Genomic DNA, 20982 nt, shown 5'->3' with positions numbered 1-20982 from the left:
AGGTTCCTGGATGACAGAGGATGGAGGCTGGAAGGTTAGCCAGAAGAGCATCGGAATAGTCGAGTCTGGACGTGACAAAGGCATATTGGGGTTTTCAGTACCATATGGGCATGAGGTAGGAGTGAAGGCGGACGATGTTACAGAGGTGGAAGTAGGCAGTCTTGATGATGGAGAGGATATGGGGTTGGAAGCTCAGCTTGGGGTTGAATAGGATGCCGAGTTTGTGAACAGTCCGGTTCAGCCTTAGACAGTGGTTGGGGAGCGGGTATAATTGGAGTTTGTGACAGAGGCCAAAGATGATTGCTTTGGTCTTACCAATATTTAAAAATTGTTGCTCATTCAAGACTAGATGTCAGACAAGCAGTCTGACAATACGGAAGCAATGGAGTAGTCAATAGAGGTGATGGTGAGGTGGAGCTGGGTGTCATCAGTGTATGTATGGAAGCTGACCCCATGTCTGCGGATGATGTCGAGAAGGGGCAGCATGTAGATGAGGAAGAGGAGGGGGTCAAGGAAAAATTTTTGAGAGACTCTGGAGGTAATGGTGTGGGAGTGAGAAGAGAAGCCATTGTTGGTGATGGTCTGGCTATGATTGGATAGGTAATAGTGGAACCAAGCAACAGCAGTCCCACTGAGCTGAAATTGGAGGAGAGGCATTGAAGGAAGATGATGTTTCCACAAAGGCTGCAAAGAGGTCGAGAGGATGAGGAGGGATAATGCACCACAGTTGCAGTCACAGAGGATATAATTTGTGACTTTGGTTAGGACCGTTTTGATGCTGTGGCAAGAATGGAAATTTGATTGCAGAGTTCAAAGGTGGTGTTGTGGAAAAGATAGGCACAGATTTTGGAGGTAACAACAAGTTCAAGTACTTTGGAGAGGAAAGGGAAATTGGAGATGTGGTAGTAGTTTGTGGGGACAGAGGGGTTGAGGGTAGGTTTCTTGAGGAACGGTTGATGCCAGCAGTTTTGAAATGGAGGACAACAATATCTGAGAAGAGGGAACCATTTACAATGTCAGCTAGCACGCAGGCCAAGAAGTGAAATTGAGTGGTCTGCAGTTTAGTGGGAATAGGGACAAGGTCGCAGAAGGTGGCTCTCATGTGCGTGATGAACTTGCGGAGGACGTGAGGGGAGATGGGAGAGAAACTAAAAAGAGCCATGCCTTCAGGGTAGGGCAGGGGAGAGCCTGTGGGGGAGGGTTGGCTTATTGGGCAAGGGGCGAAAGCAGAAGAGACAACTGAATGGATGGTCTTACTTTTGGTAACAAAGACGTGCATCAGCTCCTTGCACTTGTTGTTGGCGGTGACTGTGCAGGTGGAGGGGAGTCAGGATGTCAATGCAATCATCCACAGTAAGGTTGTGGATGGCAAAGGCCTTTGTGATATTTTGGATGGAAATGCAGTGAGAGACAAGGATTGTTGATCTGCTGGTAGAATCCGGAAAACCAGTGGTGGGTTGGGTGAGCATAACAGGAAGTAACTTGATGAGGTTTATGAGGTCCTTCCCCTTGCTCAATAAGCCAACCCTCCCTCAAGTCACACATCATCCTGACTTGGCAATAATCACTGTTCCTTCATCGTCCCTAAGTTAAAATCCTGGATCTCTCTACCCAACAGCACTGTGGGAGAACCTTCACCACACGGACTGCAGCGGTTCAAGAAGGCGGCTCACCACCACCTTCTCAAGGGCAGTTAGGCATGGTTAATAAATTCTGGCCTTGCCAGTGACACCCACATCCCATGAACGAATAAAAAAAATGGACCTCCATTGGATTTCTCTGCTTGCTGACTGGAATGATTGAGAAGTAGCCTCTATATTATCACAACTCGGCAACACAATCAAGTTTCAATTATTTTGAACTCTGAAGCAGAAAACCAGCCGCTTCCGACCCCAGGAGCTGAAGCTGCCTTGTACTAACCTGCACCTCATGTCTGGGCCGACCCTATGAACTCTGGGAGCTGTAGTTCAGGTTGCAGCAGAGTGCGGCTGCGCGGCGGATCCTGGACTCCAGCTCCCAAGGTGCAATGCGCGGGCGGTGATCACGTGACCTGAAGATGGTGGTTGTGAGCGTTTGGTGGAGTGCGGGGCGCGGGGTTTGAGCCTGGGATAGAGGCGGTCGGAGCCGGCGCCAGGCGACAGAGACATGCAGAAAATAAAGTCTCTCATGGCCCGCCAGGTAACAGCGCAAAGTTTGTGCTGGGTGTCTGTACGTTAAATCGAGGAGTTTCGGGGCCTGAAGGTGAGGCGGAACCTGCCTGTGGGTTTAAAGGGACTCCGCCGGCGCCCGCTGCCCACGCCCCGGGCGGGGACTGCGCCCGCTGCCCACGCCCCGGGCGGGGACTGCGCCCGCTGCCCACGCCCCGGGCGGGGACTGCGCCCGCTGCCCACGCCCCGGGCGGGGACTGCGCCCGCTGCCCACGCCCCGGGCGGGGACTGCGCCCGCTGCCCACGCCCCGGGCGGGGACTGCGCCCGCTGCCCATGCCCCGGGGACTGCGCCCGCTGCCCACGCCCCGGGGACTGCGCCCGCTGCCCACGCCCCGGGGACTGCGCCCGCTGCCCACGCCCCGGGGACTGCGCCCGCTGCCCACGCCCCGGGGACTGCGCCCGCTGCCCACGCCCCGGGGACTGCGCCCGCTGCCCACGCCCCGGGGACTGCGCCCGCTGCCCACGCCCCGGGGACTGCGCCCGCTGCCCACGCCCCGGGGACTGCGCCCGCTGCCCACGCCCCGGGGACTGCGCCCGCTGCCCACGCCGCGGGGACTGCGCCCGCTGCCCACGCCCCGGGAGGCGGTTAGCCTGTTTACTGCTACCACATGTGGGAGTGGGGGAGGGGTTTATCCTCTGACCACTGCCAACATGGGGAGGAGTTGCGGCAGCGGCTCAGCCTGTCACTTTTTCGTTGCTGGTATAAAGCACTTTGGTGGAACCAAAAACAAAATATTGTGGATGCTGGAAATCTGAAATAAAAACAGAAAATGCTGGAGAAGCTCAGCAAGTTGGGCAGCATCTGTGGAGAAAGAAACAGAGTTAACGTTTCAGGTCGAAGATCTTTCGTCAGAAATGGAAGATGTTAACCAATTTGCCTTCCTGTCCTCAGTTTGGAAATGATGTGCAGTTCAATGAGATCAAAAAAAGGAAAAAGTGACATTGTAGAACTCAAAATTTAAAAAAATTTAGTATAGCATAATAAATATTTTTAGTTGGTAATTTAAAAATGGTGAACAATAATAAATTTGGATATGCAATGCTGTATATTTGAGTGTTGTAAAGCAAAATAAATGTTCGGGTTGAGATGATGCTGATAAATAAATAGATTTGTACTGTCAGGTTGCAGTGTCACTTTGTTCAAATTAAAGTAACAAGGGCGTGACTGAATTATTATACTTCTAGTAAATATAACTCTGTTTATGGCCTATTCATTTGAAAATCTGCTGTACTTGGTAATGGAGCTGTTTTTCTATTGGAACTGTAAAGCAGAGAGAAAGGAAGTTCACTTAATGATAGTGGGCAATGACACAAATGTGCAGTCCAACAGGATACCTTTGCTCAGCCCTCAAGTTACAATTTCTGTGTAAATTTAATTTTCATACCAAAACCCCAATGCTGAAAGTTGGTGCCTGGCAAAATCCTTTTTTTTTTGCGGTTCAAACTGTTTACAGTGCTTGCTTGGATAGCTTAAAATGTTGAATCTTAATAAATGAGTCTGAGTCATGTGCAATTATATCAACATAATGTGTCAGTATATAATTCTGCAAATATGTGTGAAATTGCATGATATATAGAAGAATGTTTGTAAAATTTTGGAGAACTAAAATGATCATACCCTGAAATTACTCAGTTTTCATTACATTTAAAGTTTACCAATGTATCCTTGGTAGCATTCAGTTTTTCTGTTTGTGTTGTGCATGCAATGTTACCGCATGATCAGTGTATTCAGGGTTTAGAATGTGTAAGTCATTTATGCTCGAATCCATTTGATGAAGTGTTTAAAGAACTGGGACAGCATGTCGACAAATTATGGATAGACTGTCCTGAATTGACTGGATCCATGTTTTTTTTCAAATTGTTCTCAGCATGTGGGTGATGTTGGCAAGGCTGCATTTAGTACCCTGAGAAGGTAGTTGTAGGCCGCAGCCTTGCACTTGTTTTTTTACAACTGAGTTGCTTGCTGTCACAATGGATAGGGTGCTGAGAACTTCTATCTCAATTACTTCCCTTCTGACCTCTATCTCTGGCGAACCAGACTGCAGTTCACACGGAAAGGTGATTCATGCCTTAGGCTCGAGTACAGTTAACCACACCAATAAATAGGTTAGTTTAAATAAATAATTGTTTATTTAGCATCACATTTTTCCACTTCAGGTGGTTTAGTTCAGCAAAAAGACAGGCACATAACAGAAAAGTTTACGTACACAACAGCACTAAAGGCAAAACATATATAAGCACAAGCACAACCACAATCAATCCATTGTCAGCCAAGCAGGCAGTTGCAGATCATTGGCAGCTAAGGTTCATCTCTTGCTAAGGGTTCATTTCCCTGGAGATTTGGTTTATATCCCCTTCTAAAATAAGCTGTTGTTTCCTTTTCTCCCCCTTCCATGGCACTTGCTTTTTTCTAAGTCGAGCCCCCATGTGCCTAGAATAGTCTAAAAACAGAAAATGCTGGAGAAGCTCAACAAGTGAGGCAGCATCTGTGGAGAAAGCAACAGAGTTAACGTTTCAGGTCAAAGACCTTTCATCAGAACTGGAAGATGTTAAAGTTTTTAAGCAAGTATGTTCTTTTGTCCCCTTCCCTCCCTCTCCCGCCTTTCCCTGGCTCTGTACTTGCTCCGCGCACTACACCCCCCGTCAGCCACCTACCAACAAACTCTTTCAATCAGTGCTCAACTCTTCCAATCAGATGTTTCATCTCACCCTCACACATTACCACAGTTGCAAGCCGCACACCCATAATTCACGGATCACGCACACTGGCAGCTATTCAACCACGACAGCCACATCACCCAAACATCTTGCTGGACACTCACCGAGATGTTTCTTCCAGTTCTGACGAAAGGTCTTTGACCTGAAACGTTAACTCTGTTTCTTTCTCTACAGATGCTGCCTGACTTGCTGAGTATTTCCAGCATTTTCTGTTTTTAGTTTAGATTTCCAGCTTCCGCAGTATTTTGCTTTTGGCCTAGAAAAGTCTGTTCCCTTTCAAGAGGAAAGGGTCCAGTTGGGTTTTCACAACAATCCCTCCACAACTGAGTCAGTCTCGTATGATTGAATTGTTTTTGGGTTCAGCAGAATCATGAATAAATGCCATGTCCAACATAAATAGTTTTTTTCTTCCTTTAAGTTATTCTGCGCTCATCGCCTGAGGCTAGTGTTGATGAATGGAAGTCATCAGCCAGTGTTGGCATCAAGCACTCCCAGATTAGGTATAGCACAGCCAGAAACTGTCTTCCCAACAACATGCCTCAGCCCCAACCTCAGAAAAGCAGCCATGACTGCAAGCTGTGATATTTTTAAAATTTCCCACAAAAGCCATCCTCTGGCCTCTCTGAGTGAGATTGCCTATTCGTACTGAATTAGGGACAGTTTTCTGCTGTCGGCAACATGTACAAGGAACTGGCTTGTGATCATGTAGGATGCTTACATCCATCAATGAAAGAGCAGTCATTTCCAATCGTCCAGGTCCACGACGTTCGGAGCCAACAGAATTAACTTACGCACACAAGTGCACAAATAAAAGATAAGTGGCTCATGGCCCTGAGGGCCAGATAATGGAGCTCATGTGCCATATCTTGGGCACCTGACTTGGTTGATTAGTCAACAATGCCAGACTTACTGGTATCAAGTATATTGTATAATTCAGACGTGTTACAGGTCAGGTGTCCAATGTTACCTGGTTTTGGCATTGTTTGATTGATCTTACTGACTTTGCTATTGTAGTGAAAACACATTCAGCCCATCAGCTAAAGAGCAACTGATAACCTAGTTTAAACAGGAGATTATTGATAAAATGAAATATCGTCTTCGCTTTGCTTCAGATTTGTTTTTAACTATTTTATGATTTAAAATTTTTAATGGCACAAAGGTTGTCTAGAAGGAAATGATCTATATTACTGACTTTTATTTCTCTAATTATCAGCACGTAAATTTTTAGCTGTGACTTCCTTTCTATTTATAGTCGTCATCCATTCTTTTTAGTAGTGGAACAATCCAGCTGTATCTATAGATGTTGTTCTGCCATTCCTTGGTCTATGCAATAACAAGACAGTTGAGTAATATAGGAAGTGATTTTCCCCAATCCCAGCTGAAACTGCAAACTTTCTCCCAAGAATTGAAAGAGTGCAAATACCTTTGAAGGCTGGGATTCATATTGTATTTTCTAGCTGCAGCATAGCTGGTGGGGCCACAAGTGATTAACTTTGAATGTTTGTACCAGTTCTCAGTGCTGGTTAAAAGAGAGCTATATTATAATTATTGCAGAGTTGTCCTGGAATTACAGTGAAGCAGAGTAATAAATATATGAAATATACTGCATTTGAACTATGAAAAATATTAAGCAATACTTTATAGATTTTTGCCCTTCTAAACTTGTATTATGCCTGGAGGGAATATTTTGGACTTTGCAACACTAGAATGAAATATTGGTGGTCGCATGCTGTCATTGGTGGTGGGTATAATTTGAGAGGATAAATTAAGACTACTGTATCACACCATTAAAGTTTATCATCTTCTATGGTTATGAGTATGTGAAATATGTCTAGTAACAGCACTGTACTGAAGCTCAAATTTTCACAGGTCAGGTATAATTAACACATTGCTGTAAAATTTTCACATTACAAAATGTCCAAAATGAAGATTATGAAAGATGAAAAAGGTTTAAAAAATTGACTTCTATGTGAAAAAAAAATCAAATGATGTATCGGCAACTAGTTGCGATTTCTGTTGTTACAGAACATTACTTTTGACCCTGGTGCAGCTCTATCATACAATGCAGAGTTAGTCTTGAAGCTGGTAAACTTTGATATTCAGTCGTGCGACTAGTTTTGAATTGGGGATATAAAGTACAGCATAGCGTGTTGAAGGGTTTGTATATTATTCTGTATTATAATTGTTGTTTTTAATTTCTTCCAACATGAAGCATTTAGTTTTGTCTTTTTACTTACAGGGTCTGAAAAGCCCCCAAGAAAGTGTGCCAGAGGTTAAATCTCCTGTTGAAAATGTTCGAATCCCCAGCAAGGTATTGTTAAAGTTTGTCATATTGACTATCATTTTGTGTGTTGTATGATTCATGTGTAATGACATTTTCTATATGTGCTGACAGAGCCTTTTCTCCTCTTACAAGCTGAAGCCTTTTTTGGAACAGAAACATGCTGGCCTTTTGCGCATCCCCAATTTTAATCGCTCCACCATTGGCAGCCGTGCCTTCAGCTATCTTGGCCCCAAGCTCTGGAATTCCCTCCCTCTCTCTCCTCCTTTAAGATGCTCCTTAAAACCTACTTCTTTGAGCAAACTTTTAGTCACCTGTCCTAATATCTCCTTATGTGGCACGGTGTCAAATTTTGTTTGATAATGCTCCTGTGAAGCACCTTGGGATATTTTACTACGTTAAAGGTGCTTATATAAATGCAAGTTATTGTTGTCAGTTCATTAAATGTTTCACAGAAATGATAGAAAAATTACAAAAAAAAATCCTTTGATATTTTAGCAATGAAGTTGATAGCATCAGGAAGACTACTGGAGCAAATTATAATTTACAATGATATTGGAAGATTATTCACAAATGAATAATATAACAATTTTCTGCAATGCTTGTTAATTTATATCCCAGATAGTGTTTTAGAAGTTTTAAGAATCATTCCTTTCATACTTGGGTAAGAGATTCTGAGTATAAAATGTTTTATCTCTGAGGAATATAATGAATATGCTACAGTACTTTAAATCAGATTGTGAACAAATAGTGTCAAGTTTAATGTATTGACAAACCAGCTAATATAAATTTGTATTCTAACAAATAGCTGTGCACTGAGAGTGATTCAAAGGGCAAGCAGTCACCTGACGAAAAAAACAAGTTTAAGAACATCAGAGTATTCCCTTTAGTATACAGGAGAAATGTAAAAGTTCAATTAAATCTTTTAATCTTACAGCCTCATTACTACTTGCCAAGTATTTTTATGACGATGTTGTCTTCATTCCAAGCACTCCATTGTGATTGAGAGGTTAGGTGGTAATCTACCAGATTCCTGAAATATCATTCTGTAGTAAGGGAATTATGAGAAGGTAGGTTAGACATGATTAATGTATAATATTGGTAAACAAATATGAACTAAATACAACTTCTGACATTGAAGATTTGTTAAACTGCAATTGCTGAACTGGTGATAAATTGAACTTATCTTGCTGAGAGCCGACATTGTAAACAAAGCAGGTCTGCTCAATACATTCATGCTGGCTTCAATATTGAGCCACTTTTACAGCCCCAGTTTTCTGTATAAAGGTGACCTTGGGGATCATTTATTACCTGGAAAGTAGATATAAATAAAGTGCCCCTCCTGTTACTGTTCTTCATTTGTTCTTCCTTTCCTCTCGTCTGTAATTACTGTCAACATGCCTGAGATTTACCCATCATTAGAATATAAGCGCAATATGGTATATTTGAAAGTTAAACAGGAAACCATTTTTATGCATTGTTTCTCATTGCCACATCTCAAAATGTAAAATTACAGTTAAACAGAGTAGGGCTGAAAAAGTAGGGCTGTAAAAGGAAACCTCATGAGGTAATGCAGATATACTAAATGAGTAATTTGCCTTGATTTTCACAAGATTCTAATAGTGGGAATGTAAGGGTACCAGAGGAGGTGAAACAATTAGATAAGCTAACTATAGATAAATAAATTGTCCTGAAAATGTTCATAGATCTCCAAGCAGAAAAGACACTGGGCCCAAGTTCATAAATTTCCAAGTGGAAAAGACACTGGGCCCTGATGTCATGCATCCCAGAAGGTTGAGGAAATTCAGAGAGGAAATAGAGGCTCTGACCACAATCTTTCAAGCATCCTTGGCAATGGAAGTTATGCCAGAGGATTAGAAGGTTGCCAGTGTAACATCCCTGTTCAAGAAGGGATAAGTCAGCATTAACATCTGTAGTGGGTAAGCTTCTACAGGCCATAATAGATAAAATTAATACTCACTTAGAAAGACATGGATTAATCCATCTTGGATTTGTAAAAGGCTAGTTGTGTCAGACAAATTTAAGAGTTCGTTGAGGAAATGACAGGATATTGGTAACAGAAATGTAGTGGATGTGTGGATATAGATTTTTAAAAAGCGTTTGATAAACAACTGCATAGGAGGCTTGTTGATAAAATGAAGGTGCACGATATTCAAGGGAATGTGACAGCAGGGATAGGAAAATTGAGAGTAATGGTTAATGGATATTTTTCAAAGAGGAGGGATATAAACAGTAGTGTCCTCAACATTGCGGTTCGCTCGCTCTTTCTATATGTATTTAATCTGGATTTGGTTATAAAGGACACAATATCCAAGTTTGCAGATGACGCAAAAAATAGAGTGTTATTACCTGTGAAGAGTACTGTAAGCGACTTCAGGAGGACACAGGTTACTAGATTGGGCAGATAGATATCTGCTGAAATTTAATGCAGACACAGATGAAGTGATATATTTTGGGAGGGAAAAATAGAGACAAGTTATACTCTGAATGGTAGAACTTTAAAAGGAGTAGAAGAGCAGAGAGAATTTTGAAGTGGGAGGACATTTTGATAAAGCTGTAAAAAAAACCTCACACCCCTATGGGGTTTGTTAGGACTTGGAATGCCCTACCAGAAACTATGGAAGCTTTTAAAAGGGAAATGAATAAATATTTGAAAAAATAATATTTAAAAGGGTATAGGGAAGGGACGGAGGATTGGGACCAAGTGGATAGCTCTTTTACAGAGCTGGCACAGATGAAATGGGCCAAAGGGTCGTCTCCTGTGCTGTAAAATTCTATACCATGCTTTTGTTCATTTTAATGCTTGTATATTTGAAAGCAACCTTTTCAATTCTAGTGCTAGCTGTCATTACATGGAAGCAAGAGATTATTTTCTTCAGTACATTCTGCAGTCCAGGCTTCAGTTTGTCCATTGTCCAACATCGATAGGAATGATAACTTTGGAATTTTGGGCATCTAATGACTTGAGTCATTAGATGCCTAAAATTGTGACAGTTCTATTTTTTTTAGTGCATTTACTGAAGTTGAAGTAGTGAGATGACTTGAACTAAGGCTTGGGCTAAGTGGTCGGACTCTTCTAGTACTGATCACCTAACATGATCTTGGTAGTTGTGAAATAAGTAAGGGCCAAATGTGGCTTATGAACAGCATTCATGTCAGGTCTGCAATGACAGAAAAAAAAGTTCTGGAAATACAATGCATGTCAGTTGACATCTGCAGACTATGTGTCAGGTGTAAAGTCATCAGAACTGGAAACATGTGAGCCCTAAATGGGACTGAACAAATGAGGTGGGAGAGAGAACGTAATCAGTAATTGTCAATAAGGAATGCTGACTTCTGACGCAGAGAGGAGATAATACATTGAATGATCAGTAAACAGGTTTTTTGAAAATGCTTCCCTTTGGCCTCTTTCCTTTTCTTGATTTTTTTCATTGAGAACACTGTGATATGGCAGAGGGACCTCTATTTGGCTCAGGCTGAGTACCAGCTGACTCCTAACTTTCACTGAACTAGTCTCATCTTATTTTAACTCTGGTCTTTTCCCCTCTTGTTCAGTCTCTACTTATGTACATCAGTGATTCTGCTGATGTCATCTGTGACTTTGACGATTTCAAGTTCTCTGGCCCTAATCGTTGTCTTTTCACCATGGATGCACAGTCTCTGTACAGTTCCATTTTCTTTTGCCAGGACGATCTTAGCTCCCTTCACTTCTTCCTTGGACAGCAGCACAGCCAGTCCCCATCCATCACCACCCTCCTTTATGTGGCTCAATTTGTTCTTGCCCAACAAATTATCCTTTAACTCCACTCACTTCCTCTAGTTAAAGATGTCACTACATGGGTTCCCAGTTTTTGTTAATTCATTCATGGGATGTGGGCGCCGCTGGCAAGGCCAGCATTTATTGGCCATCCCTAATTGCCTTTGAGAAGGTGGTGGTGAGTCGCCTTCTTGAACCGCTGCAGTCCGTGTGGTGAAGGTACTCCCACAGTGCTGTTAGGTAGGGAGTTCCAGGATTTTGACCCAGCGACGATGAAGGAACGGCGATATATTTCTTAGTCGGGATTGAGTGTGACTTGGAAGGGAACATGCAGATGGTGCTGTTCCCATGTGCCTGCTGCCCTTGTCCTTCTAGGTGGCATAGGTCGCGGGTTTGGGAGGTGCTGTCGAAGAAGCCTTGGCAAGTTGCTGCAGTGCATCTTGTAGATGGTACACACTGCAGCCACGGTGCGCGGTGGTGGTGGATGGGGTACCAATCAAGCTGGCTGCTTTGTTCTGGATGGTGTCGAGCTTCTTGAGTGTTGTTGGAGCTGCACTCGTCCAGGCAAGTGGAGAGTATTCCATCGCACTCCTGACTTGTGCCTTGTAGATGGTGGAAAGGGTTTGGGGAGTCAGGAGGTGAGTCACTCGCCGCAGAATACCCAGCCTCTGACCTGCTCTTGTCGCCACAGTATTTATGTTGCTGGTCCAGTTAAGTTTCTGGTCAATGGTGACCGGAATGGATGTTGATGGTGGGTGATTTGGCGATGGTAATGCCATTGAATGTCAAGGGGAGGTGATTAGACTCTCTTTTTGGTCATTGCCTGGCACTGGTGTGGCGCAATTATGCCTGACCTTTTATAGGATAAGTGGAACAGAACATTACAGTGTAGAAGGAGGACATTCAGCTCATTGTGTCAGTGCTGACTCTGAGAGCAATCAATCCAAAACTAATGCCACTGCCCTGCTGTCTGCCCATTGCTCTATCCTCCCTTGCTTCAAATCTTCTGCCCTGTTCCTAATGCTTCCTGTTATCACTTCAATGACAAGCATTTCTTTGGCTGTTTCTAAACATCCATCACCTTTTATATAATCCATCTCTAACTCTTTCCTTTCCATTTCTTCTCTTCCTGAATCCGTCTTTCTGCACCTCTGACACTGGGCTTTCCACACATTTATTATAAACCCACAGATTCCCACAACTGCCTGGAGTATGCTTCTTCATAGCACACTTCTCTAAAGACTTTATTCCTTTTCCCTAGGTTCTCCATCTCTGTCATATCTGCACTGATAACTTCACTTTCACCCCAGAGTTTGCGGTTTGTTCTTTTTTCTCAGTCAACATTATTTCCCCACCTTTACATGGGCGGGCTCTTGACTTCTCATTTCCCATGTCTCCGCTTTCATCATGTCTCCCTTTTCTCACAACAACCAGGTCCACTTTGTTCTGATCTTCCACCCTAATAGTCTCTCCATCAGCAAGATCACTTTCCATCATTTCTTGCACGTAACATATGATCCCACCACTAATCACATCTTTCCCCCTCTGCTGTCCAGAGGGACAGTCCCATCTGGGATACATCTTCCATCATTCTGCCTTCCAACTGGCCTTTCCCAGCACTTTCATGCAAACATAGCAGATTCAACACCCATTCATCGTCCAAGTCTACAAGGAGCAGCAGTCTGCAACTGAAGCATTGGGCTATTTGTTCTCTTTTAGGACGCTGGGACACTGACAGGCCTGCTTTCTATTTCTAGCATTTTCTGTTTTCATTTCAGATTCCCTGCATTTGCAATTGTTTTCCATTTCTGTTTTCTTGCCATTTTTAGCTGGTGGAGGTGTCAGCTCCCGGTGTGCAGGTTTTGCACAGTTGGCAGTGGCTCCTGGCACAGTTTTTTTTAATCCCTCAGGTCCTCCTAGCAGCTAGCTCTGCCTGGTCTGGTGGATTTGTTTAGGGGTTGTCGCGAGCTGCACAAAACCTTCATACTGAGGCCGTTGATTCTGGTACCAATATAGAAGCAGCTTTTGTGTGTATGTTTTCAATGCTGTACCTAGCTATTTTCACATCCTTTTGTTCTTATAATGCTTTTCATTGCCTCACTTGAGTCATTTTTCCTTTGTCATCCACCAGTTTTCACCTCTGTCCAACTTTTGAAACTGTTTTCTAGACATTCAAGTTCCGATGAATCTACACTCAAAACATTAACCTGTTTTTTCATAGATGCTGTGGTACACTTCAGATTTGGTTTCAGATCCAGCCGAGGCTAATGGGATGAAATTGTCCTCTGCTGAGGGTTCTCAACAAAATGAGTTGTGGCAGCCTTAATTCAGGTTCTAATGCGCATGTGGCAACAGCTCAAAACCTCCCCAAATCTGTACTAATTGGCATTAAAATTGGCAATTCTACTCAAAGGCTGCAGAATGGCTGGTGGGAGAAGTGGAAAAATATGACACTGACACATTAGAAGATGCTTTTGAGGTTGGGGCTAAAGCACATTGCTGTGGGTTAATGCACAATGTTAGAATAAAATGGAGGGAACTTTATTCTGCATCTGAAGGGACTTTACCCTATTAGAATGTCATTGATGACAAACATAAGGTGTTCCTGCTGTCCATACTACTCCTAAAGTTGACCTGATGGCAACGTAGTCCCACAATTTTCGCATCATAGTTTGCGCACATCGATGCACATGACTGGTTCAGCCTTAAACTCTAAAGTGCCCCTAACGTGTATCATGGTGTGATGTTCTTGGGCCTGTCTTTATCCTGAACTTATTTGACCTATGTTAGTGTTGGGTAGTTCTTTCTGGACCATTGCTCATACATAATTCTGTGCGCTCTGCACGTAAACAAGGTAACCAGTAGGATGTCTTTGAACATAAAAGATTTTTTTAAAATTAACATCCAGAGGAATAGATTTGGAATGCCAGTAGCAATATGTTATGATGCTGCTTAGAGCCAGTTAGCCTTCAATGGGTCTATAAGAGAGACCAGAACATGGTGTGAGAGAATGGCACATTTAGGTCAGTTTTGCATTGCTTTTCTTTAATCCAATGAGAAGGTTTTAGTGCCTCTCTGAGTTCGACCTGACCTCGGAAGTCCTCACACTAATTTTATTCTCAATGTCGCACTTAATTAGGTTCTGCTAAAATGGTACATGTGCAATTTATAGGTTCATGTTTCTTTGTAGCAACCATTACCTGGTGGATCAGTATGTAACTGTCATTTATCCTTGATCTCTCTTTCATTCAAAACATTGCCTGAAGCTTCCTGCTTTTTTTATCTTTTATCAATTAGTATTTTCTGATTTACACAATATTACCAAATCCCATATGATTTTGTATTGAGAAAATCTTCCACTATCTTCAATGTGAGGTATTCCACTTTTCCTGTGGCAAGTATCATATTGATCTATTCAGTGAATGACGTGGGTATGGTTTTACCGATGCTGCAGTATTGTTTATGTACTTAACAGTAAAACATTTAACTAGTAATAATATCATACTGTTCTGGGCAAGAGAAGAGCATTGGTTCAACTTGCTTCCCCTTCCAAATCTCCCATCTGGTTCCTTACCATGATTTTAGAACTAATAGCCCTGAATCCTCTTTATTAAGAAAATCATCTCAGAGCCTTGTTTTTAAAACCTGCTGTGATTTTCTGTTCCACCATCCCTGCTGGTAATCTGTACATGGAATCATAGATTGACACAGTACAGAAGGAGGCCATTCGGCCCATCATGCCTGTGCCGACTCTTTGGTAGAGCTATCCAATTAATCCCACTCCCCTGCTCTTTCCCCGTAGCCCTGTAAATTTTTTCCCTTCAAGTATTTACCCAATTCTCTTTTGAAAATTACTATTGAATCTGCTTCCACCATCGTTTCAGGCAGTGCTTTCCAGATCATAACAACTCGCTGCGTAAAAAAGGTTGCATCTGGTTCTTTTGCCAGTCACCTTAAATCTGTGTCCTCTGGTTACCGACTCTTCTGCTGCTGGAAACAGTTTATCCTTATTTACTCTATAAAAACTGTTCATGATTTTGAACACCTCTCTCAAATCTCCTCTTAAATTCTATCACCTTATTTAAAAAAAAAAGCTGCCAAGTTTACTTTTACCTTAACTTTGAACTGTGTACCTTAGTCCTTGAATCCTGTGCCAATGGGAAAACGTTCCTGGATCCAAGTTCTCTATACTTGTGAAAATTTTGGACCTCTGTCATGTCCTTCCTCTGCAGAATAAAGTTACATGGCAGATAATCTTTCTTCCTAACTCAGCCCTCTAAATTCGGGAATCACCCTTGTGGCTATCCTCTGGATTCCCTCCAATAACTTTATTATACAGGTCTCATACAGTGATGACAGCGGCTGATCAGCTTGCAGCTCTCTCCTATCAAAACCCTAAACAGCGGAAACACTGTTTACACCACTCAATTCCAATAATGCTAGTTTCAATCTCAGTCAACCACTCACAATGGTACAGTAATAAAATGTAGAACTCATTAATCGTTCTTTCTGTGTATGTAACGAGATAAATTACAGCACAGTTTCATCCCAATTTAATTTTGGTAATTGAGTTATTGTTCTAATACAGGAAAGTAATTTTAGGAAAAATTTCCCTTTGAACTTGGAAGAAAAAAAGATCTTTTTGAACTTTAACTCAGCAAGGAGATCATTATCCGTATTTTCTGTTTTAGGATGCAGTATCTATGTGCCTTTAATGGTTTTTGCTCATTGATGTGAGAGATGGTGTTGCTGGAGAATGGAATGCTTTATCTACAATGCACTTTACCACCAGCGTGAGAAGAGCACGACATACTGCACAAGAGTGACCTTCCTGTTTTACACACCAACCATCCTTGATGCCTTTTTGAACAGACCTAGCAATTTGCACCAGTTTATGCCTAATTAAGAGCAATTTTGTGCTGTGTACTCCTCCTGAAAGTAACTGCCATAACACTGTTGACATGTTTTTCACCTCTATATCCTTACAAAGAAGGTAGACCATTTATCCTATCAACCTGTGCTGAATTTGAACTCAGATCCCAGCAGTAAAAAGGTAATGTGGTAACCCAGTGCATTACATTAAGGTGTCAGCTTTGGCTTGGTAGTAGCATTCTTGCCCATGAGTCAGAAATTTGTTGTTTCAAGCCCCACTCAAGGTCTTGTGCACATAACATCGACTGATACTCCAGTGCAGTAGAGGGAGTGCTGCGCTGTTGGAGGTGCCGTGTTTCGGATGAGATATTAAACCAAGGTCCCGTCTGCCCTCTCAGATCAACGTAAAAGATCCCATGGCACTATTCAAAGACAACCAGGGATTTTTTTCTGCTTTCCTGGCCTACATTTATCAATCAACTAACATCACTAAAACAGATTAATTGATCATGTATTTCATTACCGTTTGTGGGATCTTGCCATGGCTGCTGCGTTTCCCTACATTACAAGAGTGACTATATGTCAAAAGTAATTCATTGGCTGTAAAACACTTTGGGATGTCCTGAGATCGTAAAAGGTGCTATATAAATGCAAATTCTTCCTTCCCTTTTTTACAATCCTGTAAAAATTGTGACCTAAGGTTAAATTTGTCAGTGAAAGGGAAATATTGTTGCTAGTAAATCCCCGTTCTCTTTTTCCTTATTATCAGATCATGACTCCCTCTTCTCTCTGTTTTTCTCCCTTTTTCACTGGTTTCTCAGATCATGCACCAATTATGTTCTGATATTTGGCCATTTGTGTGTGAAAAAACAGTACAGTAATGCTACTCTTTCAGATTCCAACCACCACCCCTCCCCCCCTGCCCCTTGTAGGGAAGTGACTGGACTCTGCTTGGTACTTGCGCACAGCAGCACAGCTGAGATAGGGAATTTTGATTAGGGAGGCAGTGAATGCAAACCCTTATATCCCCTCGGCACCACATTATTGGTGCTTCATTGTTTTGCTCAACATCCTTTTTTTAGCTTCCTTATCCTGCTATGTTTAATAGCCAGGGAACTATCTATTGTTACAATTAGAAAGCTTCATAATTGAGCCTGTCGTGTTTTTGTTTGCACTATTGTACAATGTACATAATGCTCTTAATCTCTTCCATCACCTCATGTTCAAATTGGTTCAGTGCAGTTTCCTCCTTGCCCATATCATTGAGATCATAGAATCATAGAAAGGTTACAGAACAGAAGGAGGCCATTAGGCCCGTTGAGTCGATGCCGGCTCTATGAAAGAGCAATCCAGCTAGTCCCACTCCCCCGCCCTTTCCCCGTAGCCCTGCACGTTTTTTCCTTTCAAGTACTTATCCAGTTCCCTTTTGAAGGCCATGGTTGAATCTGCCTCCACCACCCCCTCGGGCAGTGCATTCCAGATCCTAACCACTTGCTGTGTAAAAATGTTTTTTCTCATGTCATCTTTGGTTCTTTTGCCAATCACCGTAAATCTATGTCCTCTGGTTCTTGACTCTTCCACCAATGGGAACAGTTTCTCTCTATCTACACTGTCTAGACCCTTCATGATTTTGTATACCTCTATCAAATATCCTCGCAACCGTCTATGTTCCAAGGATAACAACTCCAGGTTCTTCAGTCTATCCACGTAACTAAATTCCCTCGTCCCTGGAATCATTCTAGTAAATCTTTTCTGCACCCTCTCCAAGGCCTTCACATCTTTCCTAAAATGCGGTGCCCAGAACTGGGCACAATATTCCAGTTGTGGCCGAACCAGTGTCCTATAAAGGTTCATCATGACTTCCATACTTTTGTACTCTGTGCCTCTATTTATAAAGCCCAGGATCCCGTATGCTTTTTTAACTGCTTTCTCAACCTGTCCTGTCACCTTCAATGATTTGTGCACATATATGGAGAGGCAGGGACTGATTAGGAACAGTCAGCATGGTTTTGTGAGAGGAAAATCATGTCTCACGAATTTGATTGAGTTTTTTGAAGGGGTAACCAAGAAGATAGATGAGGGCTGTGCAGTAGACGTGGTCTACATGGACTTTAGCAAAGCCTTTGACAAGGTACCGCATGGTAGGTTGTTACATAAGGTTAAATCTCACGGGATCCAAGGTGAGGTAGCCAATTGGATACAACATTGGCTTGACGACAGAAGACAGAGGGTGGGTGTAGAGTGTTGTTTTTCAAATTGGAGGCCTGTGACCAGCGGTGTGCCTCAGGGATCGGTGCTGGGTCCGCTGTTATTTGTTATTTATATTAATGATTTGGATGAGAATTTAGGAGGCATGGTTAGTAAGTTTGCAGATGACACCAAGATTGGTGGCATCGTGGACAGTGAAGAAGGTTATCTAGGATTGCAACGGGATCTTGATAAATTGGGCCAGTGGGCCGATGAATGGCAAATGGAATTTAATTTAGATAAATGTGAGGTGATGCATTTTGGGAGATCGAATCGGGCCAGGACCTACTCCGTTAATGGTAGGGCGTTGGGGAGAGTTATAGAACAAAGAGATCTAGGAGTACAGGTTCATAGCTCCTTGAAAGTGGAGTCACAGGTGGATAGGGTGGTGAAGAAGGCGTTCAGCTTGCTTGGTTTCATTGGTCAGAACATTGAACACAGGAGTTGGGATGTCTTGTTGAAGTTGTACAAGACATTAGTAAGGCCACACTTGGAATACTGTGTACAGTTCTGGTCACCCTATTATAGAAAGGATATTATTAAACTAGAAAGAGTGCAGAAAAGATTTACTAGGATGCTGCCGGGACTTGATGGTTTGACTTATAGGGAGAGGTTGGATAGACTGGGACTTTTTTCCCTGGAGAGTAGGAGGTTGAGGGGTGATCTTATAGAAGTCTATAAAATAATGAGGGGCATAGATAAGGTAGATAGTCAAAATCTTTTCCCAAAGGTAAGGGAGTCTATAACGAGGGGACATAGATTTAAGGCGAGAGGGGAGAGATACAAAAGGGTCCAGAGGGGCAATTTTTTCACTCAAAGGGTGGTGAGTGTCTGGAACGAGCTGCCAGAGGCAGTAGTAGAGGCGGGTACAATTTTGTCTTTTAAAAAGCATTTGGACAGTTACATGGGTAAGATGGGTATAGAGGGATATGGGCCAAGTGCAGGCCCATATCCCTCTAGTGGTATAGCTTAGTGGTATAAACTGGGCGACATGGACATGTTGGGCCGAAGGGCCTGTTTCCATGTTGTAAACTTCTATGATTCTATATCCCCAGATCCCCCTGTTCCTGTACCCCTTTTAGAGTTGTGCTCTCTAGTTTATATTGCCTCTCCTCGTTCTTCCTACCGAAATGTATCACTTCGCATTTTCTGCATTAAATTTCACCTGCCAAGTGTCCGCCCATGTCACCAGCCTGTCTATATCCTCTTAAAGTCTATCCTCCTCACTGTTTACTACCCTTCCACGTTTTGTGTCATCTGAGATGATCCTGGTCAAGGTCAACAATGACATTCTTTGTGACTGTGGGTGTGAAATACTATCCTCCTTGTGCTGATCAACATCTCTGGTGTTTGGCATAGTAGACCAATTTTTCCTCTTCTGCTTTGATTCATCTCCATGGCACCTCCCTTATTTGCTTCCGCTCCTACCTGTTGTGAGAATGCTGTAATTGGTAAATTTGTAAACCTTGTAAGGTTAAGATGAATATTAATCAAAGAAGAATCTTTAACCCCTTTACCTTCATTCCGCATCGAAGGAGATTTACCATCCAGGGTTTATTAGATGCCTAAAATTTTCTGAGAGTTCAGCCCATTGACAGCTAAATCTGATGCGAAGTACTGCTGGTGCAAGCTGTTTGTTTGCTGCTGCTGGTACTTTAGGGTGGAGGCACGTGCAAAATCCCCATTCGAGGATTGATTCAGTGCCTCCGGCAAGAATGTTGGGGTGCTTACTTTACAGGGCTGCTTTTGGTGCTTTTGGAATTGGAGACAAACCTGCGGTATAATGGGGGCACAAGTGTTTTGGTGGATACACCTGAGCAGTATTGAGTCGGTTGGGATTGTCTAATCCATGCTGTAAATGCTGGGAAATGTTAGTTCTGTTGTGCTCTTTTTATTGTGCTTATGCTATTTCAGCTCTCTAGATGGCAGTGCAGTATCAACGATCAAAATGTGGTTGTCCAGCAGCCTTTGTAACTTGTAATATGGATTTTATCCCATCTATTTTAAACCTCACCATGCTAAACAAACTTGTTGACAGCAAATACACAAAGTACATTGACAATTAATAGTTTAGTACTTGCAATATTTTTACATTTTCTAATAGCGTGTTCAGTGTTTAAGCAGAGGCTAGATTCAGAGAAATTTGCATATAATTCTAACATTAGTATTCTTGCCAGCTTGGAAAGCTGCCCATTTTACTCAATGGACAGTTTTTTTTTGAGCTGATGTCTGGGGAAGAATGGTTCTGATTCCCACACATAGACATCGGCCTGAGACTCGGATCGTATTCAAGTCGTAGCCTGTGAACAGGCACGCAGGGTCCGCTCTCCAATCTTGCACAGCTTCAAAATTAAAAATAATCACTGCTTTACCAGGCCTCTTTTAGCTGGCATATATTCCTGCAAGTTGCTTTTCTCCGACAAACCTTCTCTGTTTTGAGCGGATCAACTGAAAAAATGTGGTAGAATCATTGAAATGACAGCACATTCAGCCTATTTGCCAGTGCTTGCTCGTCACTTGGAGCTATCTACTTTTTGATTCAATTTCCCTATATACTTTTATATTACCATTAAATACTTATCTAATTTTCTTTTAAATGATGTTACAGACTTTGCTTCATTAGCCATTTGTAGTAGCAAATTCTCTGTGAAAAAAAATTCTTGTAACTTTCCCTTTTGGGTTGTGTTCCCTATATCTATGTCCAAATCATCTACAAGTACACCAAGAACAGAAGTGGACCCAGGACTAACCGAGTCCAATCCAAGTGTCAGGTTTTGGGATCTTTTGAGCACTTTCCACAGAGAGGTTTTGGGGGGAAAAAAGATGACCTTTTATTGTGTTTTAAAGCATAGTGTATTCATGCAAGTTTTTTTTTGAA

The 20982-nt window shown here is 42.5% G+C and overlaps 1 protein-coding gene across 2 annotated transcripts in view; it reads left to right on the top strand.

Moving 5' to 3' along the window:
- The first annotated feature begins 2024 nt into the window (after positions 1–2024).
- vps50 (VPS50 EARP/GARPII complex subunit) overlaps positions 2025–20982 on the top strand; it is a 186254-nt gene continuing 167296 nt past the window's right edge. For both annotated transcript variants that reach the window (XM_068004517.1, XM_068004512.1), the window contains exons 1-2: positions 2025–2178; positions 7166–7237. In XM_068004517.1, the coding sequence (XP_067860618.1) occupies positions 2146–2178; positions 7166–7237 (105 nt within the window). In that variant the 5' untranslated portion in view covers positions 2025–2145. The remainder of the gene's footprint in view (positions 2179–7165; positions 7238–20982) is intronic.

Source organism: Heptranchias perlo, chromosome 2 (genome assembly GCF_035084215.1).
Source record: "Heptranchias perlo isolate sHepPer1 chromosome 2, sHepPer1.hap1, whole genome shotgun sequence".
NCBI lineage: Eukaryota > Metazoa > Chordata > Chondrichthyes > Hexanchiformes > Hexanchidae > Heptranchias > Heptranchias perlo.
The sequence above is the reverse complement of the archived record's forward strand: the minus strand, read 5'-3'. Positions and strand labels throughout refer to the sequence as shown.